The 15415-nt window shown below is 33.2% G+C and overlaps 1 protein-coding gene across 4 annotated transcripts in view; it reads right to left on the bottom strand.

The window, feature by feature from the left end:
• The window catches only part of nolo (ADAMTS-like no long nerve cord), a 789822-nt gene that overhangs the window by 39002 nt on the left and 735405 nt on the right, over positions 1 to 15415 (bottom strand). For all 4 annotated transcript variants that reach the window (XM_089646552.1, XM_089646553.1, XM_089646550.1 and 1 more), the window contains 2 exons: positions 1369 to 1563; positions 493 to 620 (listed from right to left, as the gene is read on the bottom strand). In XM_089646552.1, coding sequence (XP_089502678.1) covers positions 493 to 620; positions 1369 to 1563 — 323 coding nt within the window. The remainder of the gene's footprint in view (positions 1 to 492; positions 621 to 1368; positions 1564 to 15415) is intronic.

Below are 15415 nucleotides of genomic sequence, written 5' to 3' on the forward strand. Positions count from 1 at the left end.
CATTTTTTTGATCTAGTAACACAAAAAAACTATGTAGGTAGGTATTTATAACAATCGTATTTTATTTTTTTTTCTAAAAGTTTGAATAGTTTGCTAAAGAAGAAAATTTAATAAAATTATATATTTTTTTGATTTCAAAACATTCAATTATTTTTTAAAATTAAATAAAATCTTATATTTTATTGTGTTCATGAATATTATTTACAGTAACCAAAATCTGAGTTCTTTTTTACATTATGTGCTTAAAATATACAAAACCACACTTATTTTAAACTTTCCACGTAAAACTGTGGTTTATTTATTGGATATTTTATTGATATCTGTTTGCACTATTTTTAAGTTGCTACACAAAAATAGATTTTTTTAACCAATATATCAATTTATGATTAATTTGGTTTAATCAATAGGATTCTAACAAAAGATACCATGAATTTCATGCTGATGACGGTAGCTGATTTGATGGGAATAAACAAGATTAAGAAAAGGACTCACGTGGCCTCCGAAGGGACGATCTGCTCGCCGATCAGCTTCTCGGATTTGGGCTGGTTTGGGGGTGGGTAGGGTTGGATTAAAGGTTGGGTGTGGTAAACTACCCCCGGAATAAGGTCCTCGATATCATCCTGAAAATAAATAAAATACATTCAACATACTAATCTAATAGTACTGTGAACGATAGAGTTGGTGTAATGTTGATTATCGCTATTCCGAGATCGTCACAAAACTCAAGCGCTCTGGCGGAATAAAAAGGTACCACCAAACACGGCTACCACCTTAACAGGATTGACCGGACAAACAAATGAAAAGTGGTCGAGTCAAAAAGATCTTCGCTGCGCTCAATCAATAATATATATTTTTAATAATATTATTATCACTTTTTTTAAACACTGACGAGTTCAGACATAAAAAAACATTTCAAGAAATGAATTTTTCGGAATCGTGATATAATGGTCGCGTGGATAATATGCCTATTTTATATAATAAAATTACTTCACACGAAAATACTAATTAGCTATTAGCTCATCATAGGAAATGGTCATCAATATATTTTGTCCACATGTTTTTTTATTGTATAGCAATTTTTGTAATTTTTACCCTGTGGGAACCAATATTAATTTAGTTCCTCTATATTACTTCTAAACAAAAGATATTTTTTAATTTTAATTTCTCACGAGAGTTAATGATAATTATCACATCTTATAATTTTAAACCGGTTGTTCTCCGTACTTGGACAATAGAACTAGAAATTGGACACCCATAGAACTTGAATATTAACTTTGAACTTTGATGAATTGTTTCCTCCTTTTAACAATATAAGCCCTGAGGAAAATGATTTCCTGTATGGATTTGGTACAAAAAGAGTTAACTTACGTCCACCACGTGCTCAGGATGATACGTTGGGCACACGATACCCGTAGAACAGGGCCTCTGAGACGGGGGCCTAGAGGCCACGGGGCAGGGCACCTCGGAGCCCGAAGAGGTCTCATCACTGCCGCCCCCTTCACTACTGCCCCCCGCGCACTGCACGCCGCGCACTTGCATGCCGCTACCGCAAGATACGGAACACTGAAAATAAATAAATACAAATGTGTTAAGAAAAACGGTTCTTTGTAAGGGCACGCAAAAAGCGCCATGACAAAAATTAGATTTTTGTACCTTCTTAGAATAAAAAGGTTAGGTTTTAGGTAAATTACGAAGGGTGACAATTAGGTTTACAAATTTTTTATAAAAACTTCATTCAATAAGCAGGGGTTTCTTCAAAACCCTTATGTCTCAAAAGCTAGCCAGGCAAGGGGGTAATATATTTTCAACTCTGCAAAAAAATTTATTATAATAAAATTTCTGCATAAACGATCCTGCAAGAACTCAACGCTTCACACATTGGTTGCTATATCTGCGGACAAGGCAGTAATAAAATTAAATATGCAGATGACATGGTGCTGCTGGAACCTAAATTAAAGCGATGAGACGACTTGTACAAATATGCGAAGAGTGCACAAGCTTTTAACTTGTACGTTTCTGAAATGTCAGTCATCATCGTTTTCAAACACAAGGAGCAACTAAATATTCCATCTATCTGTCCAGTAGGAAATTAACTGGTTTCGGCCTCACAGGTTTAATACCCACGACATATTTTTAATGAAGGTGTGAATGATGTATAAATGTTGATCCACAAAGAAGAGAAATTAATATACGGGTCGGAATGCTCTCAAGACGCTTCTACCACTGTAGCGACGATGGCGATGTCAGAAAAATAATTTTTATGACTTGTAGCACTGCCCTGTACACATCTGAGCTGTGGACACAATACCCAGTAGCGCAACGAGACAAGCTGAGGGTGTGCTACAACGAGGCACCTTATGCAATACAAAGATTCTGCAGGGCCTTCACGATGTTTACAGAAGGCAGAGTGCACTTATTACTTCGCCACCGATTAGCTAGCTTCTGGGCGGAGCACAGAAATCAACCAGCTCTTCACTCAAAGAAGAGGTGATCCTTAATATTAATTTATTTATATTATGTTATTTTGTCGTTAATTACTATTTTTCTTTTTAACATTCTTACTATTTATTTTTAAATGTAGATAATAACTTTTTTATTTATTTTTTATTTTTTTTATTTTTTAATTTTTTTATTTTTTTTCATAGGAAGCAATTACTTTGTGGTTAGACATTATATTATAAAATAAAACACAAACACTTTGTATTTAACCACGAATTTATTATTTCATGTATCTAGATCATAGATATATGAAATAATAAATTCGTGGATAAATACAAAGTGTTTGTGTTTTATTTTATAATAGATAATAACTGTTCATATTTGTGAATTGTATTATCCGTCCGGTCCTGCTGGATTAAAAATTAAAAAAAAAAAATTAAGAACGATTGACAAAAGTTCGGAGCACATACTATTGCGAGTAGATTTATACGTGAATACTCTGAATAAATGTATTCAACGCACGTTTTATGAGAGATGCGTTATGAAAGAGACAAAACTATTGATTTTAATATAAAGAGTACTCGAGGTTTGTCCGGTAACTCTTCATTATCATCAGTCATCCGGGATATTACTTTAGGATAATAACAGACTCTTGACTATTATTCATCCATTCCTCCATCCCATTATAATGGTAAAATCTTAAGAAGCCTAATACACAAAAGACTAAAGACATTGCAATAAACTATACATCCTTTTTTAATACAACGAAAACAAATATTCCCGGGTTACAAATAGCCTTACAACTTTTTTGTTCTTCCTTTTACCAACTTTACAACCGAAAATTAATGCTTGTGCAGTGGTGGAGGAGTTCCAACGCCTAGTGAAAAACAGTTGCTTTATTCAACTCGGCCAATAATTGGTCTAAAGAAAGTCTCTTACCCACCAACCCAAAATGTATTACTGTACTTTTTCGCTCTCATCCGAAAGAACTGGGAAGAGATTCCATTTATCCATCCATCTATTTAAAGAGAAAGAAATGTCCTTAACATTAATTATTAATGAGAGTTCTTTTCGATGACAGCAGAAATGTCCTTAATTTATAAATCAAAGACTTTTCGCTAACTATATCCAAATCCTCTCGGTTACCAATTTAAAATCGTTAATTTTAAGGTTAAGGACTATTCCTCATGGAACTGGAATCGCACTTAGCAAAAAAATCGTTCATTTTATGGTTAAAACAATTCATTATCATTAAGTAGAAGCGGAATTTCCACTATGTTGTCGAAGTTGACGAAAAAGTCGTTAATGTTAAGTTAAGGACAATTCTATTTCCACTTCCTCGAACCACGAAAAAATACTCACAGCAAAATAAATTCGTCACAATTTAAATCACAAATCTCTCATAACTTCCGTAGAAATTTGATTATGAAACAGGCTGTAAGTATATTATATTATATATACATATATTTCCCAACCCTGTTCACCGTGTACCTTTCCTCCCTGTTCTTATCCACCTCTACCCCTTATTCTGTGCGAGGGGAAGGCACTGATTTCACGCAAATCAATCTCAATTTAAATAACGTCAGAGCGAAAAGAAAATCTTGTCTGCCATTTTGTAAGCATTGGGGCTGTTTGGCTTGGTCGTATTCACGCTAAGTAGGGGTTTTGGAAAATGACAACGAAAATCAATATTCAACAATTACTATTGTGAAGAAAAAGGTTTTCAAAATAATCCTGTTTCTATTTATTTTATCGCAGAAATAAAAAAAAAAAAACATTTTAATTAGAATTTTATAAAGCCTTACTCCATTTTTTTTATCTATCTATGACACTTTACTCCCCAGGCTAATTTTTTCAGTTTTGAGAACAAATAGCTTTCACCCGTAGAGACAATTTGTTTGCTTTTTGCTTTGACTTTTTCTTTTTTCTTGTCTAGGATGAACGAAGTATGTATAAAAAATGAGTTAATGATAAATGTAAGTATGTCTAAAGTCATGGTGTTTGAAAGAGAGAGTACGAAAAAAGTGTGCAATATATCTGTGAATGAGGAATACTTGAGCAGGTGGATGAGTTGGTGTATTTAGAGAGTATGTTTACGAGAGATGGGAAGGCCGACAGAGATATCGAACGAAGGGTAAATGCAGGTAACTCCATTAATGGAGGAATGAACGCAGTTGGCGCTAACAAAAAATTGACCAAAGAAGCGAAGCTAGCGTCCACAATGGAGTGCTGGTACCTACCCTGATGTTTGGAAGTGAGGCATGGAACTGGTAGAGAAAGGATAAAAGTAGACTGAATGCTGTAGTAATAAGATCCCTGAGGCGTATTTGTGGTAAAACCATGTATGATCATGTGAAAAATGTGGAGATCCGCAAAGAGTGCAAGTCTGATGTAAGCGTAATGAGTAAGATCAAGAAAGGGCCGCTTAGATGGTTTGGGCATGTACTGCGAATGAGCAAATAAAGTAGTGTATGGAAAATATATGACGCAAATGTGAATGGTAGCAGAAGTCGGGGAGGCCCGAGGAAGACATGGCACGATCAAGTGAATTATATACTTGAGTCAGGCCATATTAAGAGTCAGAATAATAGAAGAGTTTGTATGAGACGAAGTATGAATGTGAATGAGGCAAGGAGTGTATGTCAAGATCGAGTTGTTTGACGATCCGTCCTCTGCCGACCCCTGCGGGGAAACGGCGTGATGGTTTATTTATTTATGTCTATTCTTAAATACACATTTTACAAATGATTACAGTGGTTTATATTGTAGTACAGAGAAAAAAGTACAGAAAAAAGGTAAAAAAAAATAAAGAACATAGGTTGATATAGGTAAAACTGTGTGTGGGTGATATTGTATGTTACGTGAACACCTCACTAGGAGAACCTGTGCTGAGGTGTTAAAGTGTTTGTGATTAAGTGTGACAGGTATTTATGTGTTGTAGTAGAAAGTTAATATTTTTTTGAAACATGAAAACACACATTTACATGTGAGTGTATGCATTTTTGGATAATTCTTGAAGAACGTGTATAATATTTAATTTTACTTATTATATTTTGGTTATGTTTGGTTTGGAATTATAATCTTTTGAATAAAGTGAATATCTTGATTTTTTATCCAGGCTACGATATGTTTTTTGAGAAAGTTTGTTAGTTTACACATTGAATTTTTAAATTGTGAGAAATAATTCAGAGCAGATCTGATTCTTAGGACGGGTTGTTTCGGAGAATTCGAACAATTCATCAAATTTCAACGTTAATTTTCGGGTTCTGTGAAAGTCCCTTTCAAGTTCTGTTATTATATCACTGTAAGCAAGTTGCTTGACAAAAATGAAATATTAACAGAACTTGAAAAAATCTTTCACAGAACTTGAAAATTAACTTTTAAATTTGAAGAATTGTTCAAATTCTCCGAAACGACTCGTCCTTAGTGTTGATTGAATCAAAGTTACAGATAACAGAAAAAGTTTTTTTTAATTAATAATTCATTATTCAAAAAAACTTTAATAATTTACAAAGAATTAAAAATAGCCACAGAAAAAAGATTGTGAGGTACAAACCTCTACTCTATCCGGGAGTGGCGCATCTTCAATTAGTGCTACAAAATCTTTTTTTAATGCTGTCATTATTACCAATTCAATACTCCCTTGAACATTATTATTCCGTTGATTGTTTTTTTTCCAGAAAAACTGATGAATTTAATTAATTTTTATTCTTTTTTAAATTAACCCCTCACAGGAGGCTTGAGGAAAATGATTTACCACAGGACCTATGTCATGTTTGAATGCTGTGTGGGAAATATCTGGGAACGAACATGGTGTCTAGGAGTGAGGGACGAATGATCTACCCTTCCTGGGTTAAGAGATACCAGTTGCAGAGGTCAAAGGGTCTCCGCAAACCGACAAACCGATCCGGCCCGCAACGCAACTGGAGGGCAGGCGCATCCTGTACACACCTCACCCGATGAACCCGGGACACTCTGCTAAATCACCAAACGTATCGAACCACTTGAGGTTACCTATGGCAGAAGTGTTTGTTATCTAATAAATAGTTCCTGGGGCGGCGGTACGCAAACCCTCCTACAAAATATGAAAAACGGTTGAATTGTTCGTGAAAAATTATGGAGTAAAATTATAAAATTAGATAGTTACATTTAAAAACTAGAATTTAACTGTTTTTCAACCTATAATATAACCTTAACCTACGAACACAAAATTAAACTTCACGAGATTTTAACTTCCTTTATCTGAATTCACTCACAACTTTTTGTGAATATTCTAGCATGAACATTAAACAACCCCCTCTTGTACAGCGTATTTATTGCATATATTAGAAAATGTACACAATTTCCTCATAAAATTGGAAAAGCTCCCTTTTTTGCAGCGCGCATTACGTTACAACTTTTCAAAACACAGGTTTCGTCTAGTGATTTATTTAGGTGAACAGTGTTCAAAAAACAAACATTTTAAAACAAAAACATTGAATTGAACAAAACACTTATTAAACTAAGCAAAAAAAGGCTTTTGCAGATTTTGTATTTTAATTGAATAGCCTTAAAATGTGTACCCTTCACCCCCCCTTTTTGCCCCTTGTCGCCATTCCTGCTGATCCAGGCCATATGACGAGGAACATTATTATTGTTGCATTTTGGTCACCGAAAAGAATTGTCGTGTCATTTTGTGAATACCTGCACATGTTAAACTCAGTTGTGATTTTTTGGAATATCACATCGTCGAGTCATTTAACTCGCCTCAGTGAATATCACTGTTTTATGTTGTGTGAACAAAGTGTCAAAAGGAATTGCCTCAATTATATTTGTAAGGATCTGTGTAAAAGGAACCAGCGGCTACGAAGGACCAGCCCTAAGGGTTAGTCTTTGCCCTTTCCCAATCTTTCCTCTCCTGTAAACAATGTAAGGTAAATTCAATTCGTTGTTACTTTGTTAAGTCTTTACCGCACCTCTCCATCTTCGCACAATTGAGAACGAAAGATTTGCGCACCACCAAATAATATAGATAAGCATTGATTTTCCTAGAAATCTTTGATTGTAATAAATTGTTATTGCTTTTATAAGAAATAATTATAAATTTAATTAATACAGTTGTGTTAAATAGATATTTGTTATACATTGCATCTATTGTATTAATTATATATTATATTATATTGATTAAGATATATTCAGGGAGTACTAACACTGACTGTGTTTGCGATGCTGCGAACGAAATGCTTTTAAGGCGTTTTAACAAAAACAAAGACATTTTTATGAAAATTTAAATTTATCCGGAATCGTTGTATTTTTTGAAGCCATTTTCCTCATCTTCATATTCTTATCCACCCCTCTGCATCTTAACCTGGAAACGATCGAGCACAATTTCTCAGGGGTCGATAACTTGGATGGAAAAAATATATATCGTGTAATTTTCCAAAATTAATGTTATACAGAAACTACCATATTATTATGTTTTAATTTAAGATGTAGGAAATATTAAAACAATGTAATTTCGGTTGTCATGTACGTAGGCATTTTTTTCAAAGTTTGCATACGTTTTTCTCACTTTTTATGCTTTCCGTTATGTTGCTTTTAAATTTCTTTCGGTACAGAAATTCTCGGATTGACTAATATAATATGTAATTTTCATCGCTCTGAATACTAATTGAGTATTATAATGTGAATTCTTCAGTGAATATTTTATCACTAAATAAATACTAAAGATTGTGGCTAAGTCAATTCAGTTGTGTACAAAAAAGAAGATAGAACTATATAAAATATATGTTAATAATTATATAAACGATTCCTATATAAACATCCCTAAAAAGGGCGTTTAAAATAGATGTTGGAGGAGGGAGGAAAAAAAAAAATTAAATTCATAAAATAATAATCTTAATATGTAAAAATTCAGTATGCATATGTTTGTGCTCGCAAATCTCAGCCTGCGTATGTTAGTGCTCGCATAACTTTGAAATGTAGTAGACCGATTTCGTTGAAAATTTCAAAGTTTTTTTTTTATTTGTACCAGGAGTGATTAGAGAATATTTTTTATGGTAGAATAAGTCGAGGACGCACAAGAAATACTTCAAGCAATATCTTTGCACTGAAATGAGATTACGGCGAAGAATTAAAGTCAATGTAATGTGGTTTTTTAACACTAACATTGTGACAAATTATTACAACAATAATTAGTCGCTTGAAATATCAATACAAATTGAAAAAATCTACCGAATAATCAGATGCTCTGACCAACTGAGCCACGTTGGCTTACCTCCATCACGTCAAATAATTCAATATGTACTAGTACTTCAATCAACAATTACTGCTTTTTACATTTTTTTCCAACTGTAAACAACCAACATTATTTTTGTAGGAAAGGCTTTGTTAGTGCTAAATTTTCCGCTAGATGGCGTCCAGACATATTATATCTACTTTTGTTGGTGAAATATTTTAACATGTCAAATATTATTATTTTTTTTGATGATAAACTAATGTTTATAAGACAAGGTTTTATGCATAGCACGAAGGATAAAAACATATTATAAGCAATAATTAGTCACTTTAAATCGACATTTGTGCTATGCATAAAACCTTGTCTTATAAACATTAGTTTCTCAATGAAAAAATAAAAGTACCATTTTGGTATACGGTAGTGAATGGTGGAAGGAGTTAGAGACGCCCGAGAAAGTCATTATCATAAACGAATCATTGCGGGGTCCACTACTTGTAGATAAATATGGTCACGAAATGGATTCTGTACCAAAAAAATTTAAATGTAATTTTATTTTAATGTTGGTCGATATTTGTAAAAACTGTATATTTTCCAAACATATTTTATGTAAACTATTTAAAAACAACAAAGTAGCATACATACGTACTAGATATTTGTTATGCCTGGTTAATTACTAGTTATATTATTTGATTAAAAAAATAAAAAAAACCTTTATCTAACCAAAAGTGTTAGATAAACTTCTGTTTGTCTTTCAATAATTATTATTACGTCTAAGCACAATTTAACATAAACTTACAAACAGTTGGTAATGTCTATTCAGGTTCTGGAATAATATTATCGTTTAAATAATAAATATTGTTTACATTAAATATTCATAAAACGAGTAAGTAACGAGTTGGTAGTGTATTCAAAGTGATGTCCAATTTGAACATTGCTAAAGCTTATAAATTAATTGAGATAATAATTTTAGAAACTAAATAGAAGAATTTTCTGAGATTTGATTTTTTTAGAAAGTCGAAAATTGGAGTGAAAACCCTATAGATGTTGCAATTCCCGAACTAAGCTCAATTTTTGGGTACATATTGAAATGATGTCTAGAACATATCTACTTGGAGTCTTTAACCTTTAACTATGGACGTCGGGTCTCAGAGGCCCAACCCCTTCTTCAATTTCTCGGAATAAACACCTTCCCCGCGCGTGCCATCTCCGCGCGTCTCAGTAGCTTCAGTTTTAGTTGTGTTATGATCAAGGAGGGAGAAGGTCGCGTCATCCGGCACTTATTACGTGAGTAATAATCATTTAAAAATTGATTAGAGCCTGAGAGACCCGTTGACTATAATTTCCATACAAATATACTCGGGCCTATGTGACCCGTCTACTATAATTTTCTTACATTTTAGTATTATAATCTTTTTTAATTTGTTCTATATTTAAAAACAAAATGGCGGACAGTAGTGAGCCAACTACATCAGCTGTGAAACGTGGTGCCCAACCAACAAATGAACATTGCAGGCGTAAAGTAATGTTTGTAAATGACATGCAAGAAGCCAGTTTGTCTTCAGTGTTCCAAGCCTCTATGTTCTGAGTGCCAGTAATTTTACATAAGTTTGATCCTTGTGAGAATTTTTATTTTATTTCTTTCAGAAGTTTTTTTTATGACTTTTTGTTACTGTTTCTTTTATTAGCTAGGAAAAATTATTGGTTTTGATTTTTGTAATACCTACTATAATTAAGGAGCCTTAATATGATCTCAAGTCAATTAAGACTGAAAACTGACTAGGTTTGTTAAATTTGGAGATAATTATTAAAATATGAATAAAAGTTAATTATTTTTATTACTCGATCTTTTATTTATAAATACTTTATACATATAAACTCCTTGCTAAAGTCATATTGGTCCAGGTTTGAAAATTAGAAGAATTTTATAAAGGGGTCTGTGTGACCCGACGTCCATGGGAGTGTGATTTTTTTTTCACGTCCATAGTTAAGGGTTAAGAAATATTTTTAAATTTTTGATATCGATGGAATTTTGAAATCAAAATTTTTTGTAGTGATTCTTGGTGCAATTCTTCGATTTTTGCCACAATATTACAGACGGCCTTCGTGGAAGGGTAATTAATTTTTGTTCATTCACAATAATTAATTTTTTTTTCTTCGATTGTTTCGCGGTAGTTGGATAATACGAAAACTTGAACAGGGCTTTCATAGAACTTGAAATTTGATGAATTGTTCTAATTCTGTGAAAATATCGTCCTGATGTAAGACCACCACCATTCAGAATCCAAACGTTGTCTGTAATAGATTTAGCCATTTTTAGTGACCAGATATGGTTAGCCAGGTACATCCCAATACTAATCTTCGCCATCTCCTCACACTTTTCACTTCTTCAGCCACATAAAATACACGAAATACCAGAAATTTTGGATTATTGCAAAGTAAAAAAAAACTAGAGGTAAGACGTCCAGTTAAAATTAGGGAAAATAAAATTAATATTTTCAATATAAATCATTATTAAATATAAAAAGGTTTCGCGCAACTTCGTACGTGGATTAATAAAAGGATATAGAAAACTGCGGGAGATCCCTATCTCAGCTTTTAAGGGATTGTCGGTACACCCTTCCACCCCATCGGGACAGTCATGGGAGGGGACGGAGGTGGAAAGGGGTATCTGAAACCCCTTCCCCTAGATTACCTCCTACAGATGTTAATCATCTTACAGCTACTTTGCGCGGAAAGCCCTGTATTCGCCTTCTTGTAAAATTTCTCGGAAAATGAAATCACAGAATTCAAAGAAAATCAAATTACAATGTTCTTGGTTCGGAGATGTTTTGAAGACGTTGATTATTACGTTTGTTAGTTGTATGGAAATGTGGTGAATGCGTGTGTAAAAGTGAGTGTACGAAATTTAAATCGTTTGCTGTTGCTTTTGGAATTAACCTGTGGAATTGACGTCGAAGTGTTTATACGTAAAGGGTTAGGCAAAAAAATAAGCAATGTTCTTCATAAAGTTGCTGAAATTAATTAAACATTTTCAAAAGAAGAAACTATTTCTTGAGCATTTCATAAGCATGTCTAAAATTTTATGCCAATTTTCTGGTTTTCTTGGAAATCGATAATTGGTTACCTATCCGACGAGCGAGTCTTCTTTCATATTGCCAATCGAACATTATGTTTTTTTCTTTATCTACATATAAAATGCTCACTACATAAATTCAATCATGAGCTATAGAGCTTTTACATAAAACAGTAAATCGTTGAAGCCACGCCTTTCCCCACTCATTCTCCATATAAACATACAATAACTAAAAAACAGTTTCTAAACAGAATCTTCACCAAACAGACGTGTTGTTATTTTGCACTCCTCTAAATGCTGAGCCGGCAGCCGGTCGGCTACACACCATATCACACACGAAATATTCCTTTTTATCTTATAAGAAGCAAATTCTTATAATGGAGAAGACGTATAAATCGTAAAATGTGAAATACCTGTATTGTAAAATATAATCCAAGTTAAAAAAGACGACAAAAAAACAGTATATTATTTTTCTGTTAGAATAACATATCGTAAATGGAGTGTTAAAAACTCGGTTAAAGAGATAATCTTAGGACTTATTGTTATTTAACCCTCCAAGCTTCTGATATTTTCACTCTTCACAATAAAATCTAATGACTTATTGTTATTTAACCCTTCAAGCCTCTTACATTTTCACTCTTCACAATCAAATCTTATAACTTATTGTTATTTAACCCTCCAAGCCTCTGATATTTTCACTCTTCACAATAAAATCTTATAATTTATTCTTATTTAACCCTTCAAGCTTCTGACATTTTCACTCTTTACAGTAAAATCTTATGACTTATTGTTATTTAACCCTTCAAGCTTCTGACATTTTCACTCTTTACAGTAAAATCTTATGACTTATTGTTATTTAACCCTTCAAGCCTCTGATATTTTCACTTTTCACAATAAAATCTTATGACTTATTGTATCGAACATGAAAACACGAATTTATTGCATTTAATATTATAAAAAAGGGGTTGAAAAATGCACCAAAATAATCGGTTACTTGGCGAATTGAGCCGGAGAAAAATCAAATTATTGACAAACCAGTCGCTGTGCGAAATTATTATTCTCACCTAAAATCACCTGCGTCTGAAACGAAAACAAGTTGTGGTAAAGATATTGACGTCACAAGAGGGCTTGCTAGAGAAATTATAAATAGTTAAAAACACTACAATATTCGTCAATCAAATTTCAAAAATTAACACGAGTGGACGGAACACCTCCAGTTAAAACGCGATCTGTTAATTATAATTATTAATTCCTGAGTGTTGACTAAAATCTGTAGTCGCTTCTGTTCCTCCATCACGGCACAGTCATTTTAAAGATTACAACTATTTCTAACGAGCTGTTTACGGCCGGCACTCTATCAGCTGAGCCAGACGCATCTGTCATCATTACAATAATGGGGATTCTCCGTGTGCCGGTTCTTATAATAAAACGACTGAACTGCCCACTGCCGGTGATCACCTAGAGGCTGGCCAATCCCTGCTGCATTGATGCTGACAACCTAAAGGCTGACGAATACCTGTTGGCTAACGACTGAACTGCCCACTACCAGTGATCACCTAGAGGCTGGGCAATCCCTGCTGCATTGATGCTGACAACCTAGAGGCTGATGAATTCCTAATGGCTACCGACTGAACCATTTTGATTCAAATCGTTTTTCTTTTATTGTGGTTTGGATAGAACACCTCACGGTGTTTTACTTAAATCATTACCCAGGTTGAGGACTGATGTGTGGCGGTGCTTATTATTTACAGTCTTTTCTTGTGCAGGCAAACACGTCCCGTACACTTATTGTTATTTAATCTTATGGCCTAACTTAATGTTATTTAACCCTTCAAGCCTCTGATATTTTCACTCTTCACAATAAAATCTTATGACTTATTGTTATTTAACCCTTCAAGCCTCTGATATTTTCACTCTTCACAATAAAATCTTATGACTTATTGTTATTTAACCCTTCAATCCTCTGACATTTTTACTCTTCACAATAAAATCTGATGACTTATTGTTATTTAACCCTCCAAGCCTCTGATATTTTCACTCTTCACAATAAAATCTAATGACTTATTGTTATTTAACCCTTCAAGCCTCTTACATTTTCACTCTTCACATGCAAATCTTATAATTTAATGTTATTTAACCTTTCAAGCCTCTGATATTTTCATTATTGTAGAAAGCAATCACTTTGTGGTTTGACATATTTAATAAAATAAAATACTTTTTTGTTTTAAAACCACGATATTTATTAATTTAAGAACCGACCGGTTTCGCTTTACTTAAGCATCATCAGGGTACAAATTAATACTAGTATATAGTATAGTTGTTTATCAGGGTATAATAGGATAATAGTATAGTTGTACATCAGGGTACAAATTAATACTAGTATTAATTTGTACCCTGATGATGCTTAAGTAAAGCGAATACTAGTATTAATTTGTACCCTGATGATGCTTAAGTAAAGCGAAACCGGTCGGTTCTTAAATTAATAAATATCGTGGTTTTAAAACAAAAAAGTATTTTATTTTATCTGATATTTTCACTCTTCTCACTCTTCAAGTCTTATCTTATTTTTATTTAACCCTTCAAGCCTCTGATATTTTCAGGTATCCGAAAAGTAAAAACTGTTTTTGAAAGGAGATGAAAAACAATATCTAGTTTTATTATAAGACAGAAATATATAATTTTTGAAATGTTTAAATATTTTTTAATATATATATATATATTTTTTTTTCAAATGGCTCTTCTTATTTTTTTGTCTATACACTGAACTAAAATAACTTATATGTAAAACAAATATTTTGATATACAGATATAGCCTTAAAATTATAGTTAGTTCACTATTCTGTCAATTTTATAAAAATAAAAAGATTTTTTTTTTCTTAATCTGCTGCGCCCTCTGTGGGCGCAATTGGAGCAGTCCGCTCATGCCGCCGAATTATCAAAGCGCCAAGGCGCTGATAATACCTAGCATACAACTAATTCCTATTTTTAATAAAAACGGCGCTATACAAAAATACAAATCATTCGAACATTATTGAAAACAGTGATCACCTACTGCAGTTTTACTTCGGTATTTTAATATGAAACTTGGTGTTTTCTCTTTCTATCACCGTTTAGTTCATATTTCTACCTATGATGGTAAGGGAGACACAACGATTTCTATGAGATCATAAATGAGTTGTTAAAATAAAGCGAATAAATTGATTGTACGGGTACCAGCTGTTTGTTCCCAAAACCAAACAAATTAGAAGTTTAAATTAATTCAGTAAACAGAAAAATTATAATCCAAATGAATGCAAAAATACACTTTCAGATATATATGATCTTCATATTAACCATTTCCATTCGATCTGAACGAAAGTGAAAATCCTTTGTAAACGCGCCAACATAATGTGTATCCACCACGAACATCTTTAGTTCAAGGTACATTTAAGTCTTATTATTGTGACTAACCGTAGTAAAGTTTTTACCGGAGTAGTTTCGTTTAACCTGTAACCGGGCGTTAAAGCTAACCCTCAGTGTACAGTGTGTACACACGGCTCACGGCTGCACTCAACTATTTAACATAGTGGGTCGTAGCTTGACATATATTAAACAGAACTAAAATGTCAAGTTTTGCAGATGCTGCACTTGTGTGTTCACGTGACTTTGTGGTTCAATGCTGAGATTGAATATGTGCCAAAACGTGA

The sequence above is a fragment of the Hesperophylax consimilis genome, chromosome 24 (genome assembly GCF_061612785.1).
Source record: "Hesperophylax consimilis isolate HC1 chromosome 24, BYU_Hcon_1.0, whole genome shotgun sequence".
Taxonomy (NCBI): Eukaryota; Metazoa; Arthropoda; class Insecta; order Trichoptera; family Limnephilidae; genus Hesperophylax; species Hesperophylax consimilis.